General features: G+C 31.3%; 1 protein-coding gene and 2 long non-coding RNA genes across 3 annotated transcripts in view; all 3 read right to left on the bottom strand.

The window, feature by feature from the left end:
• Positions 1-2,367: 2,367 nt before the first annotated feature.
• LOC104880925 (uncharacterized) lies at positions 2,368-2,891 on the bottom strand. Its single transcript, XR_787020.3, has 3 exons — positions 2,706-2,891; positions 2,515-2,622; positions 2,368-2,413 (listed from the first exon to the last, which is right to left on the bottom strand). It is a non-coding gene; the product is annotated as an uncharacterized LOC104880925 (long non-coding RNA).
• Positions 2,892-2,974: 83 nt separating this feature from the next.
• On the bottom strand, positions 2,975-3,807 carry LOC109123459 (uncharacterized). Its single transcript, XR_002031201.2, has 3 exons — positions 3,642-3,807; positions 3,253-3,499; positions 2,975-3,161 (listed from the first exon to the last, which is right to left on the bottom strand). It is a non-coding gene; the product is annotated as an uncharacterized LOC109123459 (long non-coding RNA).
• A 3,314-nt stretch (positions 3,808-7,121) lies between these two features.
• Positions 7,122-26,243, bottom strand: part of LOC100242519 (uncharacterized) — a 49,479-nt gene continuing 30,357 nt past the window's right edge. The window contains exon 3 of the mRNA XM_059740924.1: positions 7,122-7,412. Within this exon, the coding sequence (XP_059596907.1) occupies positions 7,122-7,412 (291 nt within the window). The remainder of the gene's footprint in view (positions 7,413-26,243) is intronic.

Raw genomic sequence — 26,243 nt, 5'->3', positions numbered from 1 at the left:
AGAAAATGCTTTTAAAAAATTTATTTACAAGAAAATAAATGTTATTACTTTTGTAAAAGAAATATTTCATGAGTATTAAAAAAATAGTTGATTTCCAATTCGATAGTTTTAATGAATTTTATTTAGAAAAGAAAGTTTTGATTTAAAAAATGCTTTCAAAAAAAATTATTTACAAAAAAAAAAAAAAAAAAAAAAAAAAAAACCATGATTCCCACGTGAAACAGTTTAGTGTTAAAACCTCATAAAAAAATAAACCATGAATGATTCTACTTCATTTACAAAGGAAGGAATTTCCTAGGAAGAAAATACAAAAAAAAAAAAAAAAAGTTAATAATAATAATAAATTTTATTAATAATAATAATAATAAAACCCCATATATAAAAAAACATATTCCACCATTTAAAAATATTTTATAAATGTAAAAATATCTTTTATAATTTTATTTGAATTTTTATTTAATAATTTTTTTAGACTTTATTTTATTTACAAAAGGATGATTTCCACAACTTTTTATTTAGAAAGCAAAGAAATTATTATTATTATTAAGAATAATCAATTTTATAAATAAGATAAACAATTATTTTATATTTTAATCCAAGAAAAAAAATGTTTAAAATAATTTAAATATTACGATTTTTTTTTATTTGAACAAAGCTATCATAAAAAATCATCCAAATATTACAAGAAATAGGATTTTTGGTGACGGTTCCCAACCGTCACCAAATCTTATATATCCGTGACCAAAACCTATTGTCACGGTCTTATGAAATCGTGACCAAGCGTCACAGTATGAGGCGTAGCTAAAAGTATTGGTCACGGTTTCCTAAGTGATCGTGACCATATGATTTCTTTTTTTGTGACGGCCATACAAAAACTGTGACCAAAAAAGTTAAGAATACTTTGCTACTTATTAAGTTGATTTAGTCACGGTCAGGTAATAAATCGTGACCAAATGTAATCTTATGGTCATGGTCAATGTCTCTGACCGTGACTAAATGTAAGCTTATGGTCACGGTCAATGCCCCTTACCGTGACTAAATGTAATCTTATGGTCACAGTCAATGCCCCTGACCGTGACTAAATGTAATCTTATGGTCACCCATGACCGTGACTAAATGTAAGCTTATGGTCACGGTCAATGCCCCTTACCGTGACTAAATGTAATCTTATGGTCACGGTCAATGCCCCTAACCGTGACTAATGTAATCTTATGGTCACGGGCAATGTCCCTGACCGTGACTAAATGTAATCTTATGGTCACAGTCAATGCCCCTGACCGTGACTAAATGTAATCTTATGGTCACGGTAATTAATTGACCGTGACTAATTGTTAGGTCTATTATGACAAAATATACACTTATGGTCACGACTACTAATGACCGTGACTGAAATTAATCATGGATGGCCGCCTTATCCCCAAATTTTGGTGACGGTTCATTACTGATCGTGACTAAAATACGCTTATAGTCACAAATTTTTAGTGGCCGTGACTAAAATTTGTTATATTTGGAAATTGGTTTTTTATAAATTCAAATTTCCCAAACCTGTTATAAACCCAAACAAACCCATTTTAGACCTGTATATGCAATTAAAACAATTTCAATATATTACAATCAATTATCCCAAGCTAGTTAAAAACTTATATATCAATATAAGTCATTAAATAAATAAAAACATAATATAACAAAAAAGAAAAAACCAAACAAACAAATAATAAAGAGATTCAAATTTAGTTTCATATTCTAACATAATATAACAAATCAACCAACCAAACATCACACAATAGTCATAGAAAGCAAAAAAAGTTAGGAGAATCTATCATATAAATAAGTAGCATAATCTTCAAAAAAGTTAAGAGAATCTATCATATAAAGATGTAGCAAAATCTTCAAATTTCTACTTCTTTTGCTGAAATTGTTGCATCATTTGCATCATCTGTTCTTGAATTTGTGCTTGCATTTTTCTTTGCATTTCCATCATTTTTTCTTCAAACTCTTCTTTCACTTCTTCTCGTGTCTTCCTTTGAACTTCTATCAACCTCTCTTCAAATGTTTCTTTCACATGTGAGAGTTCCTCTTTCACATTTGAGAGTTCTTTAGTTGCAGTTGTAAACTTTTGTTCTGCAGCTATTAGCATCTCTTGGGCATTTTCAATTTGTGTTGAAAGAATAACTCCTGATCGCCTTCTACTAGTAGAACCAAAGATTGAGCTAAGAGTAGGACCAAATCCATACCCTCGAACACGACCATGTCTCTCTGGACCCATGACTTGAGTATATATCTCATCTACATATGTAGATGCTACAGATGTAGATCCTACAGATGTAGATGATACAGATGTAGATGCTCCAGATGATGCAAAAGTATAAGAAGATGTCCCCTCAGGTTGGGATAGTAATTGCTGAAATTGATCCTGGAATTATAAAAAAAATAAAAAATTGTTAAACTTTTAAAATAATTTAGTATGTGGCTATGATTGAAATACAAGTATATAAAATTTATTTACTTCATTACCATAATCTCCTTAGAATGATCATCAACAGGCGTCCCATCTTTTCTTGTGTGTGTCAGGGCAAACATCTCAATTCTATTGGGCTCACTTCGATCCTCTTTCTTTTGTGCCTATTCTTACAAGTAAAACAATTGAGTTATTTATGATAAATTATTTATGTACAAACAAATCATATTAATAATAAATTTTCAACCTGTTCATATCGAATTTGAGCATAACTTTTTGATCCCGATGTATGCTTTATCACTTGCTTTGCCCTATTTGCCTTGTTTTTTTCTAAGATATCCTACATCAATTAAAAAATAGCAAGTCACCTATATAGGTAATAGAAACATAATAAAAGTTATATACATGAAGTATTAGGTTAGATATAACTAATAAATATAATTTTATGTGAATATGAGTATCATAAGATACATTATCAAGAAAATATCATTATCTTTACCTTGGCTTCAAGTGTACCCCAAAAGTGGATGAGCCACCTCCAATCATCATCTGATAAGTGTGGAGGTCGATGACACAATCTCTCCTCATCTGTATTATAAGGGTTATAATACTTGGCCTTCATTTTATTTCTATAGCTTCTAAAAAAATTTCCACAACATTGAAGAATGTAGCTCTTACATGTTTCTTCTAGTTCATATTTTTCCTGTATTGCATTAAAATGTCATGTATAAATAAGAGGTATCATTTTTAAACAATAACATTACAATTTAGATTGAATAGTAACTAGCATATACCAATACTAAGGCCCAAATCTTTTCCTTCACATCTTCACTAACATGATTCCAATCTTGAACTTGGATGGGCACATTGTGTTGAGATCGCACCAATGTTCCCATATAGCTTGACAATCTTTCCCCTTTTCCATCATAAACAACTTGCCCTCTGGTATTGAATCTTGTAGGTTTTTTTCCCCGGGTTTCATACTAAGTAAATCTAAGTTACGTGTTGGGCCACGTGTCCTCTTTTTGCTAGAGGATGAACCTATTAAGAGTAATAATGAAATTAAAAGAGACATAATTTACTTATCTTATATAAAATTAAACATTAACAACCTATCATTCAAGAAATTAAACATATGTAAACTTATCATATGTAAAGTTAAACATAATTTTCTTAATCATACCAACAACTGAAGGATCTGAAGAATCGGAAGGATTAGAACTACTAGGAGTAGTAGTTGCAGCAGGTTGTATGTCTAAGAGTTGTAGATTGTCCAACTCATCTTCTGGAGACACTATTTGTACTCTTCCTCTTCGATGTGACATTTCCTACATAATAAAGTAAATTAGAAAAAGTAATACAAAATAAGTTACAGAAATAATATGAAATAAATTACAATTTGTATATTTTGTAAGTATATATTTATGTACTTACCAATATTATTAGCTACACATCATCCTGAATAAATTCATTATGTCTTTCAACAATGTTTTCTTGTCGTGATAGTAGAACATCTGTTTGGATAGTTTCTCCTGCAATATCATTTCTATCCCAATTGATTAAATCATTCTCGGCCAACTCATGCACATCACATTGACTATGAGGTGTTATAAACTGTTGATATGGCTCTGGATCATTAGTAGATACTTTCTTATTCATATCATAAACCCCTCGAGTTTGTATCTCTACAACGGTGTGCCAATTTTCCTCATTTGAATTTTGAACATAGAAGACTTGTTTTGCTTGAGATGCAAGCACAAATGGCTCATCTATGCATATGGTACGTTCAAAATTCAAACACGTGAACCCATATTCATCCTTTTTTATTCCCCTTCCACTATTGATTACATCCCACCAGTCACACTTGAATAAAATAACTCTATTTCCACCAAGGTAATGTAACTCAATTACATCAGTTAGCACACCATAGTAAGAAACATGACCAGGAATTGGGTTCTTATCTCTTGCACTTGCAAAGCTTGATACCTCTACGGTCACAACAACTCCACTATTTTGAGTTTTTTTTCCTCTTTTCTCGTTCTCTTGTGTGAAATCTGAACCCATTAATGATGTATCCTTTATAACATGTAACTAATGTACTTGGTCCACAAGACAATGATAGTATGTGTTCAGAAATTGAACCTTCATGTCGCATTTGTATAATCTATAGATTCAAATATAAGATGTTAATACATACATGTGTATTAGATAATAGAACAATTTATGTAGTGAATGAACTTACACGTTCTTCAAACCAACTAATGAATTCTCTTGTGTGAATCAAATCTACATCTCGTGCACCAATACGAGGCTTAACCCTTATAGATTGCTTATGCTCTCTGATAAAAAAGAAAAAATTAATTATAATGCTCACAAAGACCAAAATTAAATTTTTGTATGAGAATTAGTATAAAGTTTTATTCAAATAAGTGTCTTACTCAATAAATGACGTCACTTCCTCACAATTAGTCAACACATATAAATGTGCTTGGGACCATTCTTCTGTGCTAAGAACACGAGATGTTGACTTCCCTATTGTACGTCCCATGCATTTGAAAATGGTTAACCCTCCACCATTTGTTATGTTATTTTCAATGACATAATTTCTTTCTTCACGGTCATGCTTTGTTTCAACATCATGCAAATATCTTGAGCAAAAGGTTGTACATTCTTCTGCTATGTACCCCTCTGCAATAGAACCTTCTAGACGACTCTTATTACGGACATAAGACTTTAATGTACGTAAATACCTATCATTTCACAACATGATAGATTTGTTTCATGAACTATATGAAACCTAATATCCATAAGATTAATTGAATGAGAACATACCGCTCGATAGGATACATCCATCGATATTGCACTGGTCCAACAACCTTTGCCTCACTTGCAAGATGAATAGGTAAATGCACCATAACATCAAAGAATGATGGAGGAAATATTCTTTCTAATTTGCAAAGTGTGACTATTATGTCATTCTCAAGGTGCTCCAATTGATCAGTCTTTAACACTTTAGAACACAACTGTTTGAAGAAACTACATAGTTCAACTATAACAGCACAAACATTCTTATGTAGAACTCCTTGAATTGCAAGTGGAAGGAGTTGTTGCATGAGAACATGACAATCATGAGACTTCAATCCAAATATCTTTCTTTCATTCACTTGTACACACCGAGAGATGTTAGAAGCATAACCATCTGGAACCTTTGCTTCTTTCAAAAATTTACAGAATTCCTTTTTTTCATTTGAAGTTAGTGAATAGCATGCAGCAGGCAATATAACCCTATTCCCTCTTTGTATGGGGTGAAGTTGATCTCTGATACCCATAGCTTGCAAGTCAAGACGACTATTGAAGTTATCTTTCGATTTACCATCAATACTCAACAAAGTGCCAACTATACTATCACATATATTCTTTTCAATATGCATTGTTCCAAATTGTGATGTAAAATGAGGGTTTTCCAATATGGCAATTAGAAAAATATGCTTTTTTTTTCCAATTATGCTCAAGTTCAACATGTTCTTTTTTTCTTTTTGCTGACATCTTATTTTTTGATGTTTTCCCTAAAGTAATATGTTCCATTCCATCTAATTGATGTAGGACATCTTCCCCATACAATTGTTTAGGTGCTGCTCTATGCTCTTCATTTCCATCAAAGGACTTTTTATCACGTCGAAATCTATGATCAATTGGCAAAAATCGACGATGACCCATGTAACACCATTTCCGTCCGTTTTGTAATCGAAATGAAGAACAATCCTTATTACAAATAGGACAAGCAAATTTCCCTTTAGTACTCCAACCTGAAAGATTTGCATATGCAGGAAAATCATTGATGGTCCATAATATAGCTACACGCATACAAAAATTTTGTTTTGTTGAAGCATCATATGTTTCAACTCCAACGTCCCATAAGTCATTCAACTCATCTATCAATGGTTGTAAGTATATGTCAATGTCATTCCCAGGTGCAGTTGGACTAGGAATAAGTAGTGACAACATGAAGAATGTTTGTTTCATACACATCCAAGGTGGTAAGTTATATGGAATAAGAACTACAGGCCACATGCTGTATGAAATTGACATATTCCCAAAAGGATTGAACCCATCACTTGCTAAACTGAGCCTAACATTTCGAGGTTCTAGTGCAAATGAAGGGTGTACGTTATCGAAGTTTTTCCAAGCCAAAGAGTCCACTGGATGCCTCATCATCTCACCTTCCATGCGACCATCAACATGCCATTTCATGTGAGAAGCTGTCTTAGATGACATATATAACCTTTGAAGTCTTGGTTTTAAAGGAAAATAACGCAAGACCTTAGCAGGAATTTTCTTTTTCTTTGCTGAATTAGTGAACTCATCTGTAGAATGCTCATCACTTGATTTCCATCTAGAGACACCACAAACGACACACTCATTTGCATTTGCATACTCTTTTGAATACAACATGCAATCTGAGGGGCATGCATCAATCTTGATATAATGAAGGCCAAGGTCACAAAGTATTTTTTTTGCTTCATAATAGTTGCTTGGCAATGTCTCACCCTCAGGAAATGCATCCTTCATCAATTCAAGCAACATTGTAAAGGACTTATTGCTCCATCCATTAAGACACTTCATATGAAATAATCTTATGATAAAAGACAACTTTGTGAATTTTTTACACCCTGGATATAGTTCTTGCTCTGCTTAACAAATTATAAAATTTGTTTGCATCCTCATTTGGTTTTTCAAACTCCTCATACACATGTCGACTTCTTTCAGATTCCTCATTTGGCATTGGCATTCCAAATGCATCATTTAACATTTCTTGCATCTCATCATGCATATCAGACTCATTAGTGCTAGTATTTGTAGGTTCGCAAAACTCATATTCCCCATGCATCAACCATCGCACATAATTTCTAGCTATCCCATTGTCCAACAAATGGTCATACATGATTTCTCGCTTCTGCATAAAACAATTATTGCAACGAATGCAAGGACATGGGAGCATTTCTTTTCCAAGTGCATTGCTAAAGGCAAAGTCTAAGAACTCCAAAACTCCTTTATAGTATTCACTACTTACTCTTGACTTCTGCATCCAACTCTTATCTATTGGCATTTTTCTCGTACTTCCGCAAATTAAACCCTTCAATCACATAACAATGAATCTTCATATCAACTTATAATGAATGTGATGTTTTTTATCATCTCAAATTCCTATATTTGGTAGTGGTTCCTATCCCATTTAGAAATACATAATCCCTATGAATCAATCACTAACATGCTTAGTTTCAGATAAAATTTCGGCAACATTTCCCCATAGTTCTCCAAGTACACGAATTAGCTAAGGTATAAACATACCTTCTCCAAATATGCACCCAGAGAACAAAGGGAATCACTGTCAAAACTTATCAATATGCTAAAGCATAGGCGTGTGATTTCATAGATATTATGTATTTCCAAACTGTCCAAACGGACAATTCAAGCATCATTTGCAGACAATTCTACCAATCATATACAAAACACATAGGTTGAAAACTTGAATATGACCACAATAAATAATCATATCCAAAATTCTACAACTTATCTGTTTTTAGTATATGATAAAAGAGACATTTGTCAAGCAAGGATACTTGAACGGGATTTCTAGGGTTTTCTAAAATGAAAATGAGTAAATGATAAAATTAATGACAAATAATATTAGAAAAGAAATAGATAAAAACACACAATGAGACTAACACATTCGATAATTTATAGAAATGAATAACTAATATTTCTATTGCATAAAATCAACAATAGATGCAACTTTATACAAGTGCCAAGGATTAAAGATTGAGTGATAGGGTGGAAGATTATAAGGTTTATGAGATTCTTACATCAATTGGAATAAGATCTAGGAGATGTTTTTACTTTCATTATTGATAGATTTAGTATTCTTGGGATCTAGAGAACATGCACCCTTGATCCTATTCCTAATACCATGGACAAGGTGTGAACAAGTTAAGGAAGAGTTTGAATTAGAAAAATATCAATCTAAGAAGATTAGGGTTGGCGTGTGTTGAAAGTACGAGCAACTTGTTGAAACTTGAACTTGTATATTATTATTATTATTATTATTTTATTTAAAATGTAAAAAATATGAACAGGATAATAAAGGAATTTTAACCTTTTCTTTTTATAATTGTACTATGCTAATAAATTTATCATTCTTTATAATTATTAAAATATTTTAGAATATTTAAACTTGAGGTTAGAGTTGTCATTTATATTAAACTAGTAACGAATAATATAATTGATAGTTTTGAGACATTTAACTTTAAAATTTTTATTCTATAATATGACTTATATTTTATTAATTTGAAATAAATATTTTATTCATCAAAAGTTCTATTATATACATTTTGTTTGATAACCCTTGAAAACTAACAAGTACTTATTGGAGCCCCTATTGCCCATTAGCTTAACACGGGTTGAAACTTCTCGATTCAACTTCATATTAGGTTTAGAATAGATTGGACCTTTTCGATTCGACCTTATATTAGGTTTAGAATAGGTTGGACATATGAATCAATAGATTTGACACGGATTAACCTTCAGACCCATTCAACCCATCCGAGTTATAACCATAGCTAAAAAAAAAAAGAAAGAAAGAAAAAAAAAAAGAGGAATTGATTTGAGTGGCCTATTTTTCGAAAGCTTTTATTTTTTGTTGATGGGCATGGGCCCACCAAGATTTTCTAAACAAAAAGTTTATTTGCAACGTTCCACTTTAAGTTAATAAGTTAACATTGAAATTAAGATATATAATTTCTTCTCATATAGATGTAGTTACATTTAATATAATTTTATATATATCCAATTTTTCATTTCTTAAGAAAAATAATAGGACTATTTTGGAATATTTTTTAAAACAATTCTAAAAAAAAAATTAGAATAATTTAAAAAAAATATATATTTTAAATAAAAATTTATTTTTTATATTTATTAAAAATAACTTTTATCTATAATATTTTATCTTCAATAATAATTTTTAAAAATAAATTCAAATATATTATTAGAAACAAAGTTTTAAAAAATTTGTTTTTCTTAATTAAAAAAAGCGATTTAAGATACTTTTTCGATAAATCTAATGACATAAAAGATAATTTGTACGTACCCCAAAAGCACTTCCCCGAGCTTAGGAGAAGATAAGGATAAGAAAAGAGGAGTAAGCATGTTATTATTGAAAGTGTTTTTTTAAAATAAATTTTTAGTATTATCTAAGAGTAAAACTAATGGTGATTAGAAAATAAAAATAAAAAATAAAAAAGAAAGAAAGAAAGAATCATAACAATGGATGCAATCAATTGAGAATCTAAGACAATTCATAATTCATACTTTTTACGGCTGTACTTAGGAGAAGAATCACAAGATTAACTATTGCAATATTATAACTCTAATATCAAGTTGCACTCCAAGAGAGAATTTAATATCAAGGCTTCTCATTTATAATTTCCCACAACATAACAAAATTCCCCTATTTTTACTGGAAGATAAATAAGGATTTCACATAATTCGACATTATCTCTAAATAAATAAAAATAATGGCTAAAACAACGTAAATGATTAATTAAATCACAATATATGCAATATTATATTTGAAAAAGGAGATTAAGATTTTTTTAAAAAAAATTATAGGCTTTATTTTAAATAATTGTCTTTTACAAAATTAAGATAAATAGTAATAATAATAAGAGATATTGATAAGTTTTTAAAAAAATTAACAAATAAGGATTAAAAAATAAAGAACTTGTTATAGTACAAACCTATCACATTTTAAGATACATATTGGAAATATAAATTATATTATATAATTATTATTTTCAATATGAAAAATATCTTAGTTACTATGATTTATCATAATAGGAAAGTGAAATATTATTGAAGGTAAAGATACCCGAAAAATCCTATCTCATTATCAACCCTATTCCCAATATTCTCCATCTATTCATTGTATTTTTAATTATTTCTTAAAATACCATAAAAAAATATTTTAGACACTTTAAATTTATTTTTAAAATTTTATTTTGTTTTAGATATATATATATATATATATATATATATATTATAATATGTTGATTCTTGGGATAAAAAAACACTAGTTTCAGCACAAAATTCTTCCAATGTGATTTTAAAAATTGAAGAACTTTTTTTCTTTTTGAAGAATAAAAACTGTTTTTAACCCCCTTCCAAAATGAAAGCTTATGGTAGGCAATTGCAATAATCACACAAGTTCACAACGTTCCTTAATTGATGCCCATAAATTGCACTTTCAGATGAAAATTGGATTAGATTTTTAACCTCAATTCTGTTCTGGAAAAACAATTCCTCAACAAGAAACCCTAGTTGAAGAAAAAAAAAAGCTCAATTTACCAACCATTTAACCGAACCCTCAAAGATAACGACAGAGCAGGAATTCCTCGAGAGGTAAGTGAAATACCTGGAGTTTCCTAACAGCAACGTCCTCGGAATTTCGCTATTTGAGTGTGTTTGGGGAAGTATCTGGGACCTTCTAATATAATTTGAGAATTTAAAAGAAAAAACAAACAAATAATTTGAGAGAACCCTTGAAACAGGAAACAACCTTTTCATGAATTGAAAATAGAAAAGATTAATAAAGTATAAATTTCATGGGAAGATGGCTCCAGTTCACGCTAAAACTGAACAGACACAAGTAATTTCTAGATCTAAAAAACTCAGAGACATAAAATAAGGAAATATCGAGATCTTACCCAAAAATCAAATCAAGCAAATAATCGATCCCCAAACTTCTGTCGTTAACAGATCAGTAGCTTCAGTGAGTGATACTTAGTCGTAGAACCCTACCGGAGAAAGAAAAAAGGCGTGGTTGGGACTGTGCCAGAGATTCTGTGACGGTGAAATGGCGATTAGATGGTGAGAAAAACACGTGATATTTTTACTGGAGTGTTTCTATTCAAAATCTTTTTACTGGAGGTGCTTTTCGAGTAAAAGCATTTTTTTTTAAAAAAACATTATAAGTGATTTTTTAATATTATATTTTAAAATTTTTTAATATTATATTTTAATTTAATTAGAGCACGTTCCGGAGTGTTTCTATTCAAAATCTTTTTATTGGAGGTGTTTTTCGAGTAAAAGCATTTAAAAAAAAAATATTACAAGTGATTTTTTAATATTATATTTTAAAATTTTTTAAAATTTTATCAAATACTTTTTAAATTAAAAATGCTTTTTAAAACCATTGTAAAATAAATTTTTAGTCTTATTTTATTTTTTAAAAGATATTAAATCATTATCATATAAGTGAAATGAGTTTAAAAAAAAGTGTAAAATAATTTATCAAATTAAAAAAAAATTTATTCACTTTTTTTTTTCTCTATGTTCTTTTTTCTCATTTTTCTTCCAATTTTTCTAAATCAAACATAGTACTAATATTTTATAAAAAATATTTTTTAAATTAAAAATGTTCCATAAAATCACCATGAAACAAAATCTTCTTCTAACAAGAGAATTGAGCTTAAAGAGGGTAATTGATGGATTTTTTATAAGAGTACGACAGTTTTTAATAAATACGTTATATATTCTCTGGATTGTTGTAAATCTTCCTCAAGTGAATTCTTTTAATAAAGCTATTGTTTTTCTACCTTTTGAATGAATGATTACTTTTGTAGGGGCAAGATGTGATTTTCTATGGCTTTTAAATCCCAAGCTTCTGTGGCTTATCAACGTGATTTCCCACAGAGTTTAGAAATACCTTTTGAGATATGATTCATTGGAGATAAATTTAGATGGCTGCTTGAAAGTGCAAATGATGATTTATAAATGATGTGATTAATTAGGGGAGTGGTATCCTTGAGGCAGTTGCTCTGCACTTGTACATCTTGTCTATTGAAATAATGTTTCAATTTTATGGCCTATGGTTTTTTGTTTGGCCTATAAGTTGGTTGATGTAATTTGTTATTTAGCAAAAAAACTTTGTATCGGGGATTATTATCCGATTATCCAATTTGGATATGTATATAAATATGTTTTATATATTTTTGGAATATATAGTTTGAATATATGTATTATTAGAGATTAAAATTTTGTTGCTTCAAATAAAGTTTTATATATAATAGAAAATATATGCTAGAAAATTCAGCAACATCTCTTCATGCAATGAGAATTTTAATTAAAATATTAAAATAAAATAAAATAAAATAAAACTCAAGACCTTAATTGTGGCCAAGCAATGTCCACTCATAGATTAAGTAGTAGCCAAGGAAAAGTGGCATCAAAAGGAATTAAAAAAATTTCTCAAGATCTTAAATTGTGGCCAAGCCCACATCATAGATTAAAAACGTCTTTTAATAAAGCTATATATATATATATATATATATATATATATATATATATATATATATATATATATATATATATATATATATAGTTTTTAATAATACAATTATTAAAAATATATATTATAAAATTAATTAATTTTATTTATTAAATTTAATTTGTAAATAATATACTAAATTTAATATAAGATAAACATTATTTTTTAAATAACACTAGAAAATATAGATATCAAGAAAGGTAAATTTTATACAATAATTCGATTATTATAAATATATATTATGAAATTAATTAATTTTATTTACTAAATTTAATTTATAAATAATATACTAAATTTAATATAAGATAAATAATATTTATATATTATTTTTTTTCTTTCACTTTGGAATTAAAAAAAAAACTATTATCAATTTTATATGAAAATTGAGTTTAAATTTTAAAGTTAAAAATATAAAAATAAAACATTAACTTTTGGCTAAATAACACTAGAAAATATAGATATCAAGAAAGAGTTGGAAATACAATAAAAGTCAATATTTTATTTTTTAAAGTTTTTTGTCTTATTTATATTTAATTTTTTTTAATTGTATTTAACTTTTAAAATTTCTCATTTTATTGTTGATGTTTTTATTCAATTTTATTAAAGGAAAGATGAATGTATTTATATAAAACACTATATAAAATCATTATTAATTAAAAAAATTTTAAATTAGTATTTATGACTTGAGCATCTTAATGATTTTTTTTCAAAATGATTTATATATAATATTATATAAGGAAAAATTTGTAATATATTGATTTATAAAATACTTTTATCAAATTAAAATAATAAATTAATTTTTTGATAATTTTATTTAATATTATCAAGTAAAATGATATTTTAAAAAAATGTATATATTTTAAAATATTTTTAAATAGATAAGGATAAAACTGATTTATAAGATTTTTTATTTTTTATTTTTTCAAATTAGTGAATCAAAATCCCCTTGTTTTTTTCGGATATAAATCATATTTAAAAAAGAATCACGTTCTTCAAAGTAATTAATGGGCACTGGAACCTAATCGCCAACATAATTAGAATTTGGCTTTCCACTGCCTCGTCATTCCCAAGATTCGCTTTCACATGATGGGAAAAAAAAATCATTAAATCTATTTATTACAAAAATAATGTGAGTTGGGCGGCCACATGACATTGAAAAATGCGACAAAAAAGAAAGTTGACCAACGTATCATATGGAAAAAACAAAGAAATATATATAGATATATATTTTTAACTTTAAAAAAAAATTTAAACTCAATTTTCATATAAAATTGATAATAGTTTTTTTTTTTAATTCCAAAGTGAAAGAAAAAAATAATATATAAATATTATTTATCTTATATTAAATTTAGTATATTATTTATAAATTAAATTTAGTAAATAAAATTAATTAATTTTATAATATATATTTATAATAATCGAATTATTGTATAAATAGAATAAAGAATGAAAAAAAAAATTTTAAGGTTTGTTTTTTTTTTTTAAGTGAGAATTTCTCACTTTTTTTTTTGTTGTAAAAATCGTCTGTTGAAGAGACGATTTCTCACTTACAAATTTATTCTCTCTCCTCGTTGGACAAAACTACATAGATTTGGAATTATTTTTTTTACCACGATAATTTAGGCATTATTTTTAAAAACTGTCATACTCTTATAAAAAATCTGGTAATTGATGAAGGGTCGGAGTTAAGGGCTATGCTACAATTTGCTTGAAGGGATTAAAGTTAGAGGGTAGGTGAGGTGGCCGAAGTTTACCTAGATTGGAAAATGAACCAAATAATAATAATAATAATAATAATAATAATAATAATAATAATAATAATAATAATAATAATAATAATAATATTTATTTTGGCATTGGGTCGTTCGGTTCACCAAAACATGGCAATTTTATTTAATGGGAAAGAAATGGGCCACGGGGGGATTCACTCAATAAACAATATTATCCTCTACATTTCCAATCAAAAAGTTAGGTCAAATGCAGCTAAGTAGAGATTAGGCCCCTCCTCCTCCCCCACCTTCTCAGACTAAGTTAATATTTTGGCTTTGGTTTTTTAAAGCTAAACTCATAGACTTGTGGAGTAAATGTCACTTGCATTTAAATTTTTTACCAAATAATATCAAATTGAACCATCATATTTTTAAACTAATATATTAAACTTTATTTTACTTCTCATTAAAGCATTAATCATAACAAGGAAATTAAATAATTTTAACTAAGGAAAAATTAATAAGAACTATTATTATTACTATTAATAATAATTTTTATGATATATCTATATATCTATATATCTATATATATATATATATATATATATATATATATATATATATATATATTATCTAAAAAATTATAATAGGTAACCCAAAAATGGTTTAAAATAAATAATAGACTTTGGTCACGATTGTGTGAACCCCGTGACCATAGGTTCAAAATATTTCTTTATGTATTTGGTCACGGTCAATGTGAAATTTGTGACTATAAGTTCCCATACAGTCACGGTCAATCAATAGCGTGACTAAAATTCACAAAAATATATATATAGTGACGGTTTCACAAAAAAACGTGACTAAAACATCATTTGTTACACTTTTGGTCAAGAATGATAAAATTACCGTGACTAAAAGTATTGACGCCAAAATTTCCCTCCCTAAATTTACAAATAGTCACGGATTCAAATAAATCTGTCACTAAAATACCCTCTCATCAATCCTTTTGGTGACGGTTCATAAAATCTCCGTGACTAAACATGTTTTTTTTTTCACCATCCTTGATTAACACATATAGTCACAATTTTACTCTGGCCGTGACAAAATAATATCTTTGGTCACGAAATTTGTGGCCGTGACTAAAGATTCGTCACAAAATAATAACTTTTCATTAATATCCAAATTATTGAAAACTAAAAACTTACAAAATATTCTAACTTTTCATTAACATCACAAAATTATCCAAAACGAATAAAACATCTAATTTTTAAACTATCATCCTAAATTATCCAAGACAAATTCTTACAAAAATTAACATGAGATTAGCAATAATAATAATGATAACTAAGATAAAAAAAATAAAAAATATATATTCAAAAACTAACAACTAAAAATCCTAACTTGATTTATATTTTATTCAAACAATCATTAACATATCTCATATAAATCCATTAGATATTTTTTTTTTACAAAACAAACAACATGCCACTCACATATGCTACACACATTCATTGGATTTTTTTCTTTTTTAACAATCTCATGCTACTAACATATTCTATAACTAGCTACATTCTCAAATGGAATTTTCAAATCAACCTTTCAATTTCTTATTATTGTTTCCTTCAAAGGCAACACGTCACCAACATACCTTCATGGATTCAATTTTTTTTTTATTCACAAATCGACATCCCACAAACATCCTGCAATCTGCCACATTTCACACCTTTTAAAATTCATACCATTAGTTCTTAGAGTTAAAAAATATATCCATTAACATCCATCTATGTTAGACACATTCATTTTGTTCATACATAAATAAATAAACAAATCAATTAAAGCCATTACCTTGTATTTTACAAATATGTTGATCGTGTATTTATTCCACTCATTTAGTTTTTTGAATTGCAGACAAACATCACCCATTGATGTCTCTCACTGCCAACCATATTGTTTTAAATTCATTTGATTATATTTTTTTTTAGTTCAAGAAAAGCCATTAACTCCATCATACCCTACCATAATCTCATTCTACACTCACTTGATCTTTAAAGTTCAACAAACAAAAATATCAAGATTACTAACCTGTGAGTTGTGAAAAATTGATGACTTGACTTGGAGCATGTTCAAAAGCCACAATTGATGGTGCGTGGATGTATCATTTTTCCTTTTCTCTACGGTGCAATTGCACCTCTCTACTTGTCAGAATTGTGTGGTTGTTCCAGAAATTTTCCAATAGTGCTCTCTCACTCTCGAAATTGTGTGGCTGCTCCAAAAATTTTCCAATGGTGCTCTCTCATTCTCGGAATCATGTGGTTGCTCCAAAAATTTTTCAATGGTGCTCTCTCACTTCCGGAATCGTGTGGCTACTCAGAAAATTTTCCAATGGTGCTCTCTCACTCCCAGAATTGTGTGGCTGCTCCCGTGTTCCAAACTGTTCCTCTTTTCCCTCGGTGCAATTGCCCCTACTTTCTTTCTCTTTCTAATGGTGCCTTATTTGTTTTAGATGAATAGGGTGCTTCTTCTAATAGCAAAAAATGTCCAACAGAGAGGATCACTCGCTCTTTCTCTAGAACGGTGTAGCCAACTTTCTCCCTAAGACGTGGTTGAATCTATCTTCAAGGTCTCGCTAAAAAAAAAATTAAAAAATCCTCCACCAACTTGCTCAGAATCGTCTTGCTCCTCCCCTCCTGGAATGGTAAGTCTTCTTTTCATGTAACGCTCACTATTTCTTTCAACCATACGCGTGATGTTCTCCCAACTGTCCTTTGTATTTTTCCATAAAACCGACTTCATTCATTCACCAGAACGTTGGAGATCCATCTTGCACATACTACTAAATCACCCTTTAGCCCCATGGTGAATATGTGTTGTCCATTTTTAAGTCCCCCGCATTACTTTCTAATGGTGGTTGTGTGTGGACATTCCTTGCAGATTTCCCCTAGCTATTCTAAATCCATAGATGGCTTTAAAAGACACTCTTCTTCCCATCCTGATTTTTCATTCCAAAAAATACATAGCCCATTGACCTTTTTTTTTCCTTAAAAAAAATCTGACCTTGATTCCCCATTCCCAAATAAGTAATCATTTCCTCATGCAAAACAAAACAAAATAAACTTTAAAAAGTAAAAAAAAAAAAAAAAAAAAAAAAAACTAATGAAAATCGTGAGATTGATAAATAAAATAAAAAAAGACTAAATTATGTGATTCTATGATTTAATAATGCAACCACATGCATATTTAAAGTCAAAGCAATTCAAGCAATTTTCTATTAAATAAGCAAATAAATAAATAAAAAGTAAACAGAATAAATATAATTATTAAATGCATGCAATAATAAACAAAAGATTAAAAAATAATAATAATAAAAAAAAATAAAAAAATAAAGCACGTGTTAGTCATACAAGCCATGCAACCCTACTTGCCATGTAAACCATGCATCAATGCAAATAAAAAAATAAAAAAATGATCTAAATTGGCTTAAGGTGCCTAAGTGGACCTAGAGTAGTGCCAAATGGGCTTAGGGTGCCTAAATGGGCCTAGGGTGCCTAAGTGGGCCTAGGGTTCCTAAGTGGGCCTAGGGTGCCTAAATGTGCCTAGGGTGCCTAAGTGGGCCTAGGGTGCCTAAGTGGGCCTAGGGTGCCTAAGTGGACCTAGGGTGCCTAAGTGGGCCTAGGGTTCCTAAGTGGGCCTAGGGTGCCTAAATGTGCCTAGGGTGCCTAAGTGGGCCTAGGGTGCCTAAGTGGGCATAGGGTGCTTAATTGGGCCTAGGGTGCCTAAATGGGCCTAAGGTGCCTAAGTGAGTCTGAGGTGCCTAAGTGAGCCTGAGGTGCCTAAGTGATCCTAAGTCTAAATAGGGATGCCAAGAGTCATAATGGGGTTAGGTAAATCCCTCAACCAAAATTTCCAAGGTGGCTTAGAAAATATAGGTTACACGAGTAGCAATGAGCCACCAAGAAATTGCTGTAAAGTATCGAAAAAATACCTAATAGGACAAGTGCTAGGAAAACAAAATAGAGGGTCTATAGAAGGATCATTGGTCAAGGCAACATTGGTAATGACACATCCTCTCTTATTGAAAGTGTTTTATTAGTAGATGGTTTAAAACATAACCTTTTAAGCATTAGTCAACTTTGTGACAAAGGTTTTAAAGTAATTTTTGAAGCATCTCATTGCATCATCAAGGATATTCAAAATGATAAAACCATTTTCATGGGCCATATATGTGATAATGTTTAAGCTATAAATATTTCAAAATATGATGACAATGATAGATGCTTTTCAAGCATGCATGATCAAAGTTGGTTGTGGCATAAGAGGTTGGGACGTGCTAACATGGACCTCATTTCCCAACTCAACAAAGATGAACTTGTTAGAGGCCTTCCCAAAATAAATTTTCAAATGATAAAGTTTATGAAGCTTGTCAAGTAGGAAAGCAAATCAAAAACTCTTTCAAAAACAAAAACTTCATTTCCATATTTAGGCCACTTAAGTTGTTGCATATGGATTTATTTGGTCCCTCTATGATACCAAGTTTTGGAGGAAAGTCTTTTACATATGTTATGGTGGATGACTTCTCTAGATACACATGGGTCTTGTTTTTAAGTCAAAAGAATGAAGTCTTTTATGAATTTCAAAGTTTTGTAATAAGGTTCAAAAATGAAAAACGTGTTTTAATTACTTGTATAAGAAGTGATCATGGGAGAGAATTTGAAAATATTGATTTTGAAGAGTATTGCAATGAACATGGAATTAACCACAATTTTTTGGCTCCTAGAACTCCTCAACAAAATGGGGTAGTTGAAAGGAAAAATAGAACTCTTCAAAAAATGGCTAGAACCATATGAAATGAAAACAATTTACGAAAATATTTTGGGCCAAAGCGGTTAACACTTCTTGTTATATTTTAAATAGAATATTGTTAAGGCCCATTCTTAAGAAAACTCCCTATGAGCTTTGGAAAAACAAGAAATCCAACATTAGTTATTTCAAAGTCTTTGGGTGCAAATGTTTTATATTAAACACCAAAGACAATCTTGAAAAATTTAATGCAAAATCGGATGTTAGAATTTTCCTTGGTTACTCAACTTCAAGTAAAGCTTTTAGAGGTTTTAACAAAAGAACCATGGTTGTAGATGAGTCAATCCATGTTATTTTTTATGAATCTAACAATTCTCTCCAAGAAAGAGAGAGTTTTGATGATGATTTAGGTTTAGAGACCTTTATGGGAAGATTGAAAATTCACGATAGAAGGCAACATGAAGTAAGTGGAGAGGATCCCAAGAAAGAAGAATCACTATTAGCACTACCCCCTTCTCAATAAGTGCAAGGTGAATCAAGCTAAGACCTTCCTAAAGATTGGAAGTTTGTCATCAATCACCCACAAGGTCAAATTATAGGTAATCCATTTAGTGGGGTAAGAACTAGATCATTTCTTAGAAACATTTGCAATAATCTAGATTTTATCTCTCAAATTGAGCCTAAAAATATAAATGATGCTTCAGATGATGAAAATCGGATGATTGCTATGCAAGAAGAGTTAAATCAATTTGAAAGAAGTGAATTATGGGAATTAGTACCAAGACCTTCAAATCAAAGTGTTATTGGAACTAGATGGGCCTTTAGAAATAAAATGGATGAAAATGGCATAATTGTTAGAAATAAAGCAAGATTGGTAGCTCAAGGTTTTAATCAAGAAGAAAGGATAGATTATGAAGAAACCTTTGCCCTTGTAGCTAGGTCGGAAGCCATTAGGATACTACTTGCCTTTGCATGTTTTAAAAACTTTGTTTTATATCAAATGGATGTGAAAAGTGCTTTATAAATGAAGAAGTATATGTTGAACAACCACTCAGTTTTCAAAGTTTTAACTTTTCTAACCATGTTTTTAAACTTAATAAGGCACTTTATGGTTTGAAACAAACACCTAGAGCATGGTATGAAAGATTGAGTAAATTTCTTTGGAAAAAGGGTTTTAAAATGGGAAAAATTGACACAACTCTTTTCATAAAAACCAAAGAAAATGATATGCTCTTAGTTCAAATATATGTTGATGATATTATTTTTTGTGCTACTAATGTCTCTCTTTGTGAAGAATTTTCTAAGTGCATGCATAGTGAGTTTGAAATGAGCATGATAAGAGAACTCAACTTCTTCCTTGGACTTCAAATCAAGCAACAAAAGGAAGGAACCTTCATCAATCAAGCAAAGTATATAAGAGATCTTTTCAAAAGGTTCAACATGGAAGAAGCCAAAACAATGAAGACTCCAATGAGCTCATCCATCAAGCTTGATAAGGATGAGAAAGGTAAATCCATTGACTCTACTATGTATAGAGGCATGATAGGTTCTTTGCTATATTTGACTGCTAGTAGACCCAACATTATGTATAGTGTATGCTTGTGTGCTAGATTTCAATCTTGTCCTAAAGTCTCACTTAAGTGTCGTAAAAAAAATTCTCAGATATTTGAAAAGGACAATGGACATAGGCTTATGGTATCCTAAGAGTGATAACTTTGAATTAATTGGTTTTTCAGATGCCGATTTTTCCTATTGTAGGGTTGAAAGAAAAAACACTAGTGGCACTTGTCATTTCCTAGAAAACTCACTTGTTTCATGTAAGAAGCAAAATTTGGTAGCTTTGTTAACGGTGGAAGCCGAATACATGGCAGCAGGTTTATGTTGTGCACAAATTCTTTGGATGAAATAAACACTTACTGATTTTGATTTATCTTTTGAGCATGTTCCTATTAAATGTGATAATACTAGTGCCATAAGTATATCAAAAAAATCCCGTGCAACACTCTAGGACTAAGCATATAGAGATTAGACATCATTTTCTTCGACACCATGCACAAAAGGGTGACATAACACTTGAATTTGTAAGCACAAAAGATCAACTTGCCGATATCTTTAAAAAATCCTCTAAGTGAAGAACAATTTGTTGATATTAGAAGACAACTAGGGGTGATTTCCTTATGATCAAATGATTTCTTGGTAAATTCTTGATAAATATGCCTTCTGATTGCATGGATTTCATGTCATATGCATCATATAGACATATACTTAGATAATGGTCAATTTTCGACCAAAAATCAAAATTCCCTTGGCAATGGGCATAAAAATTTGGGGATTTCAACTGAAAAGGGTAGGATGACAAGAAAATGAGAAAATGCTCAAAAGGTGAAAAGTCAAATCGTTGACCACATTGACCAAGCAGTCGACCGGACCAGGACCGGTCGACCAGTTCGTCGGGATTAGGGTTTTAAATAGCCTCTCGTGCTTCATTTTCTCCACTATTCTCCTCAATTCTTCAAGGCTTTTCATATTTCGGCTTCCAAATACTAGTTTGAGCAAGGCTTGGACTGATTAAAGGCTTTGGATTAGATTTTTGGGAGGATTGGAAGCTAGGGTTTTGGTTTTGGACTACATTTTCTTTCTCCCGTGCATCATAGCCAGGTTCTTCTTATTTTTCGCGCGCCTAGGGTTTTGGTTTTGCTCGTTTCTCTCTCTACCAGTCCCTTCTCTAGTGTTTCACTTTTTCTCATGGCTCCTACGAGAGAGTCAATTGCCTCTAGGGCATAGGGCAAGTGTCCAGTTGAGCCATCTTAGCCTTATTAGCCAAAGGCTCGCTGCAAGGCGAGGTTTGACACCGTCTTATTCAGCTCCGTGGAGGATTATTAGCAGTACAAGCAAAAATTTGCTTAGAGAAAGGTAGTTTCAGGGAGAAATATCAATTTCTCTTAACTCCAACATTTCAGGTTTGAGGGGCTTTTCAGTAGGATAGGTTGGCTGCCCGTGGTGATGGTTTCAGAGCTGATTTTCCCGACTCTAGTGCGAGTATTTTATTCGAGGGCTACTTATGGCATTGGTGACCCAATTATTTCCACCGTTAGAGGAGTTCAGATCCGTCTGGACCCTGAGACCATCTGTCACATTTTTGATATTGTTCCAGTTGGACTCAGGGTGTACCAGTCTAAGATTAGGCCCACTGTGCCGGGATTCGAGCCTATAGAGGCCATTCAAAGGATTTGCGAACTTGCAGATGCCCAGGGGATGGGCAAACCATCGGCCCACAACTTGACCATGATCAGTAGAGTACTACATTACATGATTTGCTCTATCATACTACCATAGGGTGGACATTGAGACGAGGTCTCCTATTATGAGGCATTCCTGATGGACTCTATTTTGATGGGGAGACGAATCCATTTAGGGTACTTGATGGTGATGCACATGATCTCATGTTGCGAGAACACGACCCACATACTCTCTTATGGCTGTTTCCTCACCAGAGTGTTCAAGGATGCCAAGGTTGATTTGAGCAGAGAGACAAATTTTGAGGCCTCCAACATTTATGACGCATATGATGATTAGTCGATGGGGTGGATGAAATTTGAGAAGACTCCCAATGGTTCTTGGGTTAAGCGAGCAGAGAGACCACCAGCACAGGCTCGGAAACAGGGACAAACACATCCCAGAGTAGAAGAGGAGACCAAGATACGAGAGATGAATGATGGAGTAGACCCTTAGAGTGGATATCAGCATAGAGAGCCCGGGCTTGACATTCCTCCACTCCAGTCAGAGGGTGTTCAGTTTAAGGCCACATTTTCTGAGCTAATGATTTCTGAGCCGACTTATACAATGGGACCATCTTCTTAGCCATCATTCACTGAGCCTCCTCACATAAAGATACCACATCATTAGGCACCCCACACTCCTGATCATGCACCTTGGATGGATCTATCTGCTCAGATTGGCTCTCTAGGCACTCACATGGAGGAGCTTGATGTAGTCAATGATACTCAGTTCTACTCCATGAAGGATCACATGGATCAGTATTAGGTTGACTTTACCTCTTGATTTGAGCGTATTGAGGATTGCATGGATCAAAAGTAGGCTGGCTTCACCCCTCAGTTTTAGTATATGCAATAGAGGATTGAGCACATTGAGGATCTCCTGGAGAGTCAGCATCAGGAGATGATGGCTTACCTACGCTCCGTGTTTCAACCTCCACCTCTTCAGCCTTGATTTCATAAAGACCCCCTTTATTCCTTTTTGATGTTGCCAAAATGGGGAGATATTTAGGATCTAGGAGACTTATACATTCATATCATTGTCATATCATTTGTTTGGATTATATATATGATAGGCTTATATGTTTCATGTACATTTGACTTATATATGATATGTCTATATGTTTCATGACTTGCACTATTTCTTATTGAAAATTCATTCTCTCTAGCATGTCTTGATTATCTTGGTTTTAACTTCATAAATTTTGATTGATTGATCCATGATTAGTTTAAGGGGGAGATTTTTCTTCTCCTTGATAACCAAGGTTTGTCATCATAAAAAAGGGGGAGATTGTTAGCCCATGGTGTAGACCCTCAATTTTGTCCCTTTAGCACATGACTTTAAGTTCGTTTTCAGTGCTTCAAAATAGTTCCTTGGTGGCCCATTACTACTCATACTACTTACCTTTTTTTTGAGCCACCTCGGAGACTTTGGTTGAGGGATTATCTGACCCCTTATTGTGACCCTTGGCAGCCCTAATTTAGACTTAGGCTTTTCATTCATTTTTAGGATAGCTTTTAGATACACTTGACCCATTAGGCACCAACCTTGACCCGCTTAGATTCACCGAGACACCTTTTAACTTACACGCATGTCACTTAGGTCAAACGATGAGAATGTTAAATAATTTCCACTTATAAACTTATATTCATTTATGAGCCAAAAATCATTTTCAAGACATTCTTCCTACCTAGAGAAATTCAAGATAATGTTCCAAGAAGTCAATTTGCACCCGTCTTGGCCGGATTTCTGTTTAACATGGCTTAATCACATCTCTTTAACAAAATTCATACACTATTTGCTTTTTCACATTTAGCATTGAAAGGAATACAAAGATATAGGCTTACCCTTAAGATCAATTTTTGACCTGAGGATCTTTAAGAATGCCTTTACAACATAACAACATAAGGGATGTCCTACTCTTAACATGAAGGCTTTTTAACTCTTGAAACAATGCCAAAGAGTCATAACCATTTTAGGAAAATTCATATTTTTCTTTCTTTTTCATTTTAAAAAAATTTAATTTCAAAGAAAGAGCAAACAATCAAGGACGAATCATTTCAACCTCTCAAGGATATTCCGGATGCCTTTACTCGCTCTTTAAAGCTCATTAAATGGGTATAAGTTTACATTTAGACTTAAAAGAACATCATTCACCATTTATGCAAACACAAGGTCCAACAATGAGCTTTTACTCACTTAATAGAAGTGAAACTAATCTTTTGAAGTTTATCTAACCAAATCAAAATAGCAAGGATTCAATATCATGTTTATCAATCAAGCCATGGAGATAAAGACATTTTGAAGCTTTTAAGATCATTATGAGTCAATCTAACTTTAAAAGAAAAATGAATAAGCATGTCACTCTCATGAACTCAGCAATTGTTCAAAATTTATGAAAAATGGAGAAAAGATTGAACCAAAACAAAAAGAACATCAACTTGATTACATTTAGGAACTTAGGAAGACAACTATGACTCAAGCATATGCAAAAGAATGTCCTAGACAACTTCTAGAGAAAGTCAACTGAGTGTGCATAAACTTATGGATCTTCTAAGTGATTCAAACCTAGATACATCCAAAGGTTTAGTAAGAATATCGACAATTTGACCCTCTATTAGAACATATTCCAAGGACACAACTTTGTCTTCAACTAAGTCATGAATGCAGTGATGCCTCATGCCAATGTGTTTTGTCCTATAGTGAAGAATAGGATTTTTATAGATGTTGATAGCACTGGTGTTGTCACAAAATACAACCATGGTTCCTTGATCAATTCCATAGTCTTTCAACATTTTCTTGATCCATAGAAGTTGAGAACAATAACTACCTACAACAATGTATTTCACTTCAACTGTGGAGAGTAAAACAAAATTTGTTTCATACTCATCCAAGCAACCAAGCAATTTCCAATATAGAAACAACCACTTGAAGAGTTTTTCCTATCATCCATATTTCCAGCCCAATCAACATTAGTGTAGCAAGCTACATCAGAATGAGTGTCAAAAAGATACCCAAGGCCTAGCTCTAAAGTACCAACAATGTACCTAATGATTCACTTAAGAGCTATAAGATGAGATTCCTTAGGACATGCTTGACACCTAACACACACTCCAACACTAAAAGTTTTGCCCGACCTACTAGCAGTGAGGTACAAGAGGCTACCAATCATGCTCTTATACAATGTTTCCTCTACCCCTATTTTGGATTCATCCTTGCTTAGCTTTAGGTTGGTAAGCATTGGTGTCCTAAAATGTTTAGTTGACTCAAGCCCAAACTTTTTGACAAGTTCCCTTGCATACTTGGATTGGGATAAAAAAATCCCATCCTTGAGTTGTTTCACTTGGAAACCAAGAAAGTAGGTCAATTCCCCTACCATGCTCATTTCAAACTCACTTTTCATCTCTTTGGCAAAATCTAAAGCACACTCACTAGATGTAGAGCCAAACACTATGTCATCTACATAGTTTTGTGCTACCAAGAACACTTCATCATTTTTTCTAATGAACAATATTCAATATGCTTCCCTCTCATGAATCCTTTCTTAAGAAGATAGGATGTGAGTCTTTCATGTCAAGCTCTAGGAGCTTGCTTTAAGCCATAAAAAGTTTTTATAAGTCTG

Source organism: Vitis vinifera, chromosome 12, assembly GCF_030704535.1.
Source record: "Vitis vinifera cultivar Pinot Noir 40024 chromosome 12, ASM3070453v1".
NCBI lineage: Eukaryota > Viridiplantae > Streptophyta > Magnoliopsida > Vitales > Vitaceae > Vitis > Vitis vinifera.
Note: the sequence above shows the minus strand (reverse complement) of the source record. Positions and strands in the feature narration are given on the sequence as shown.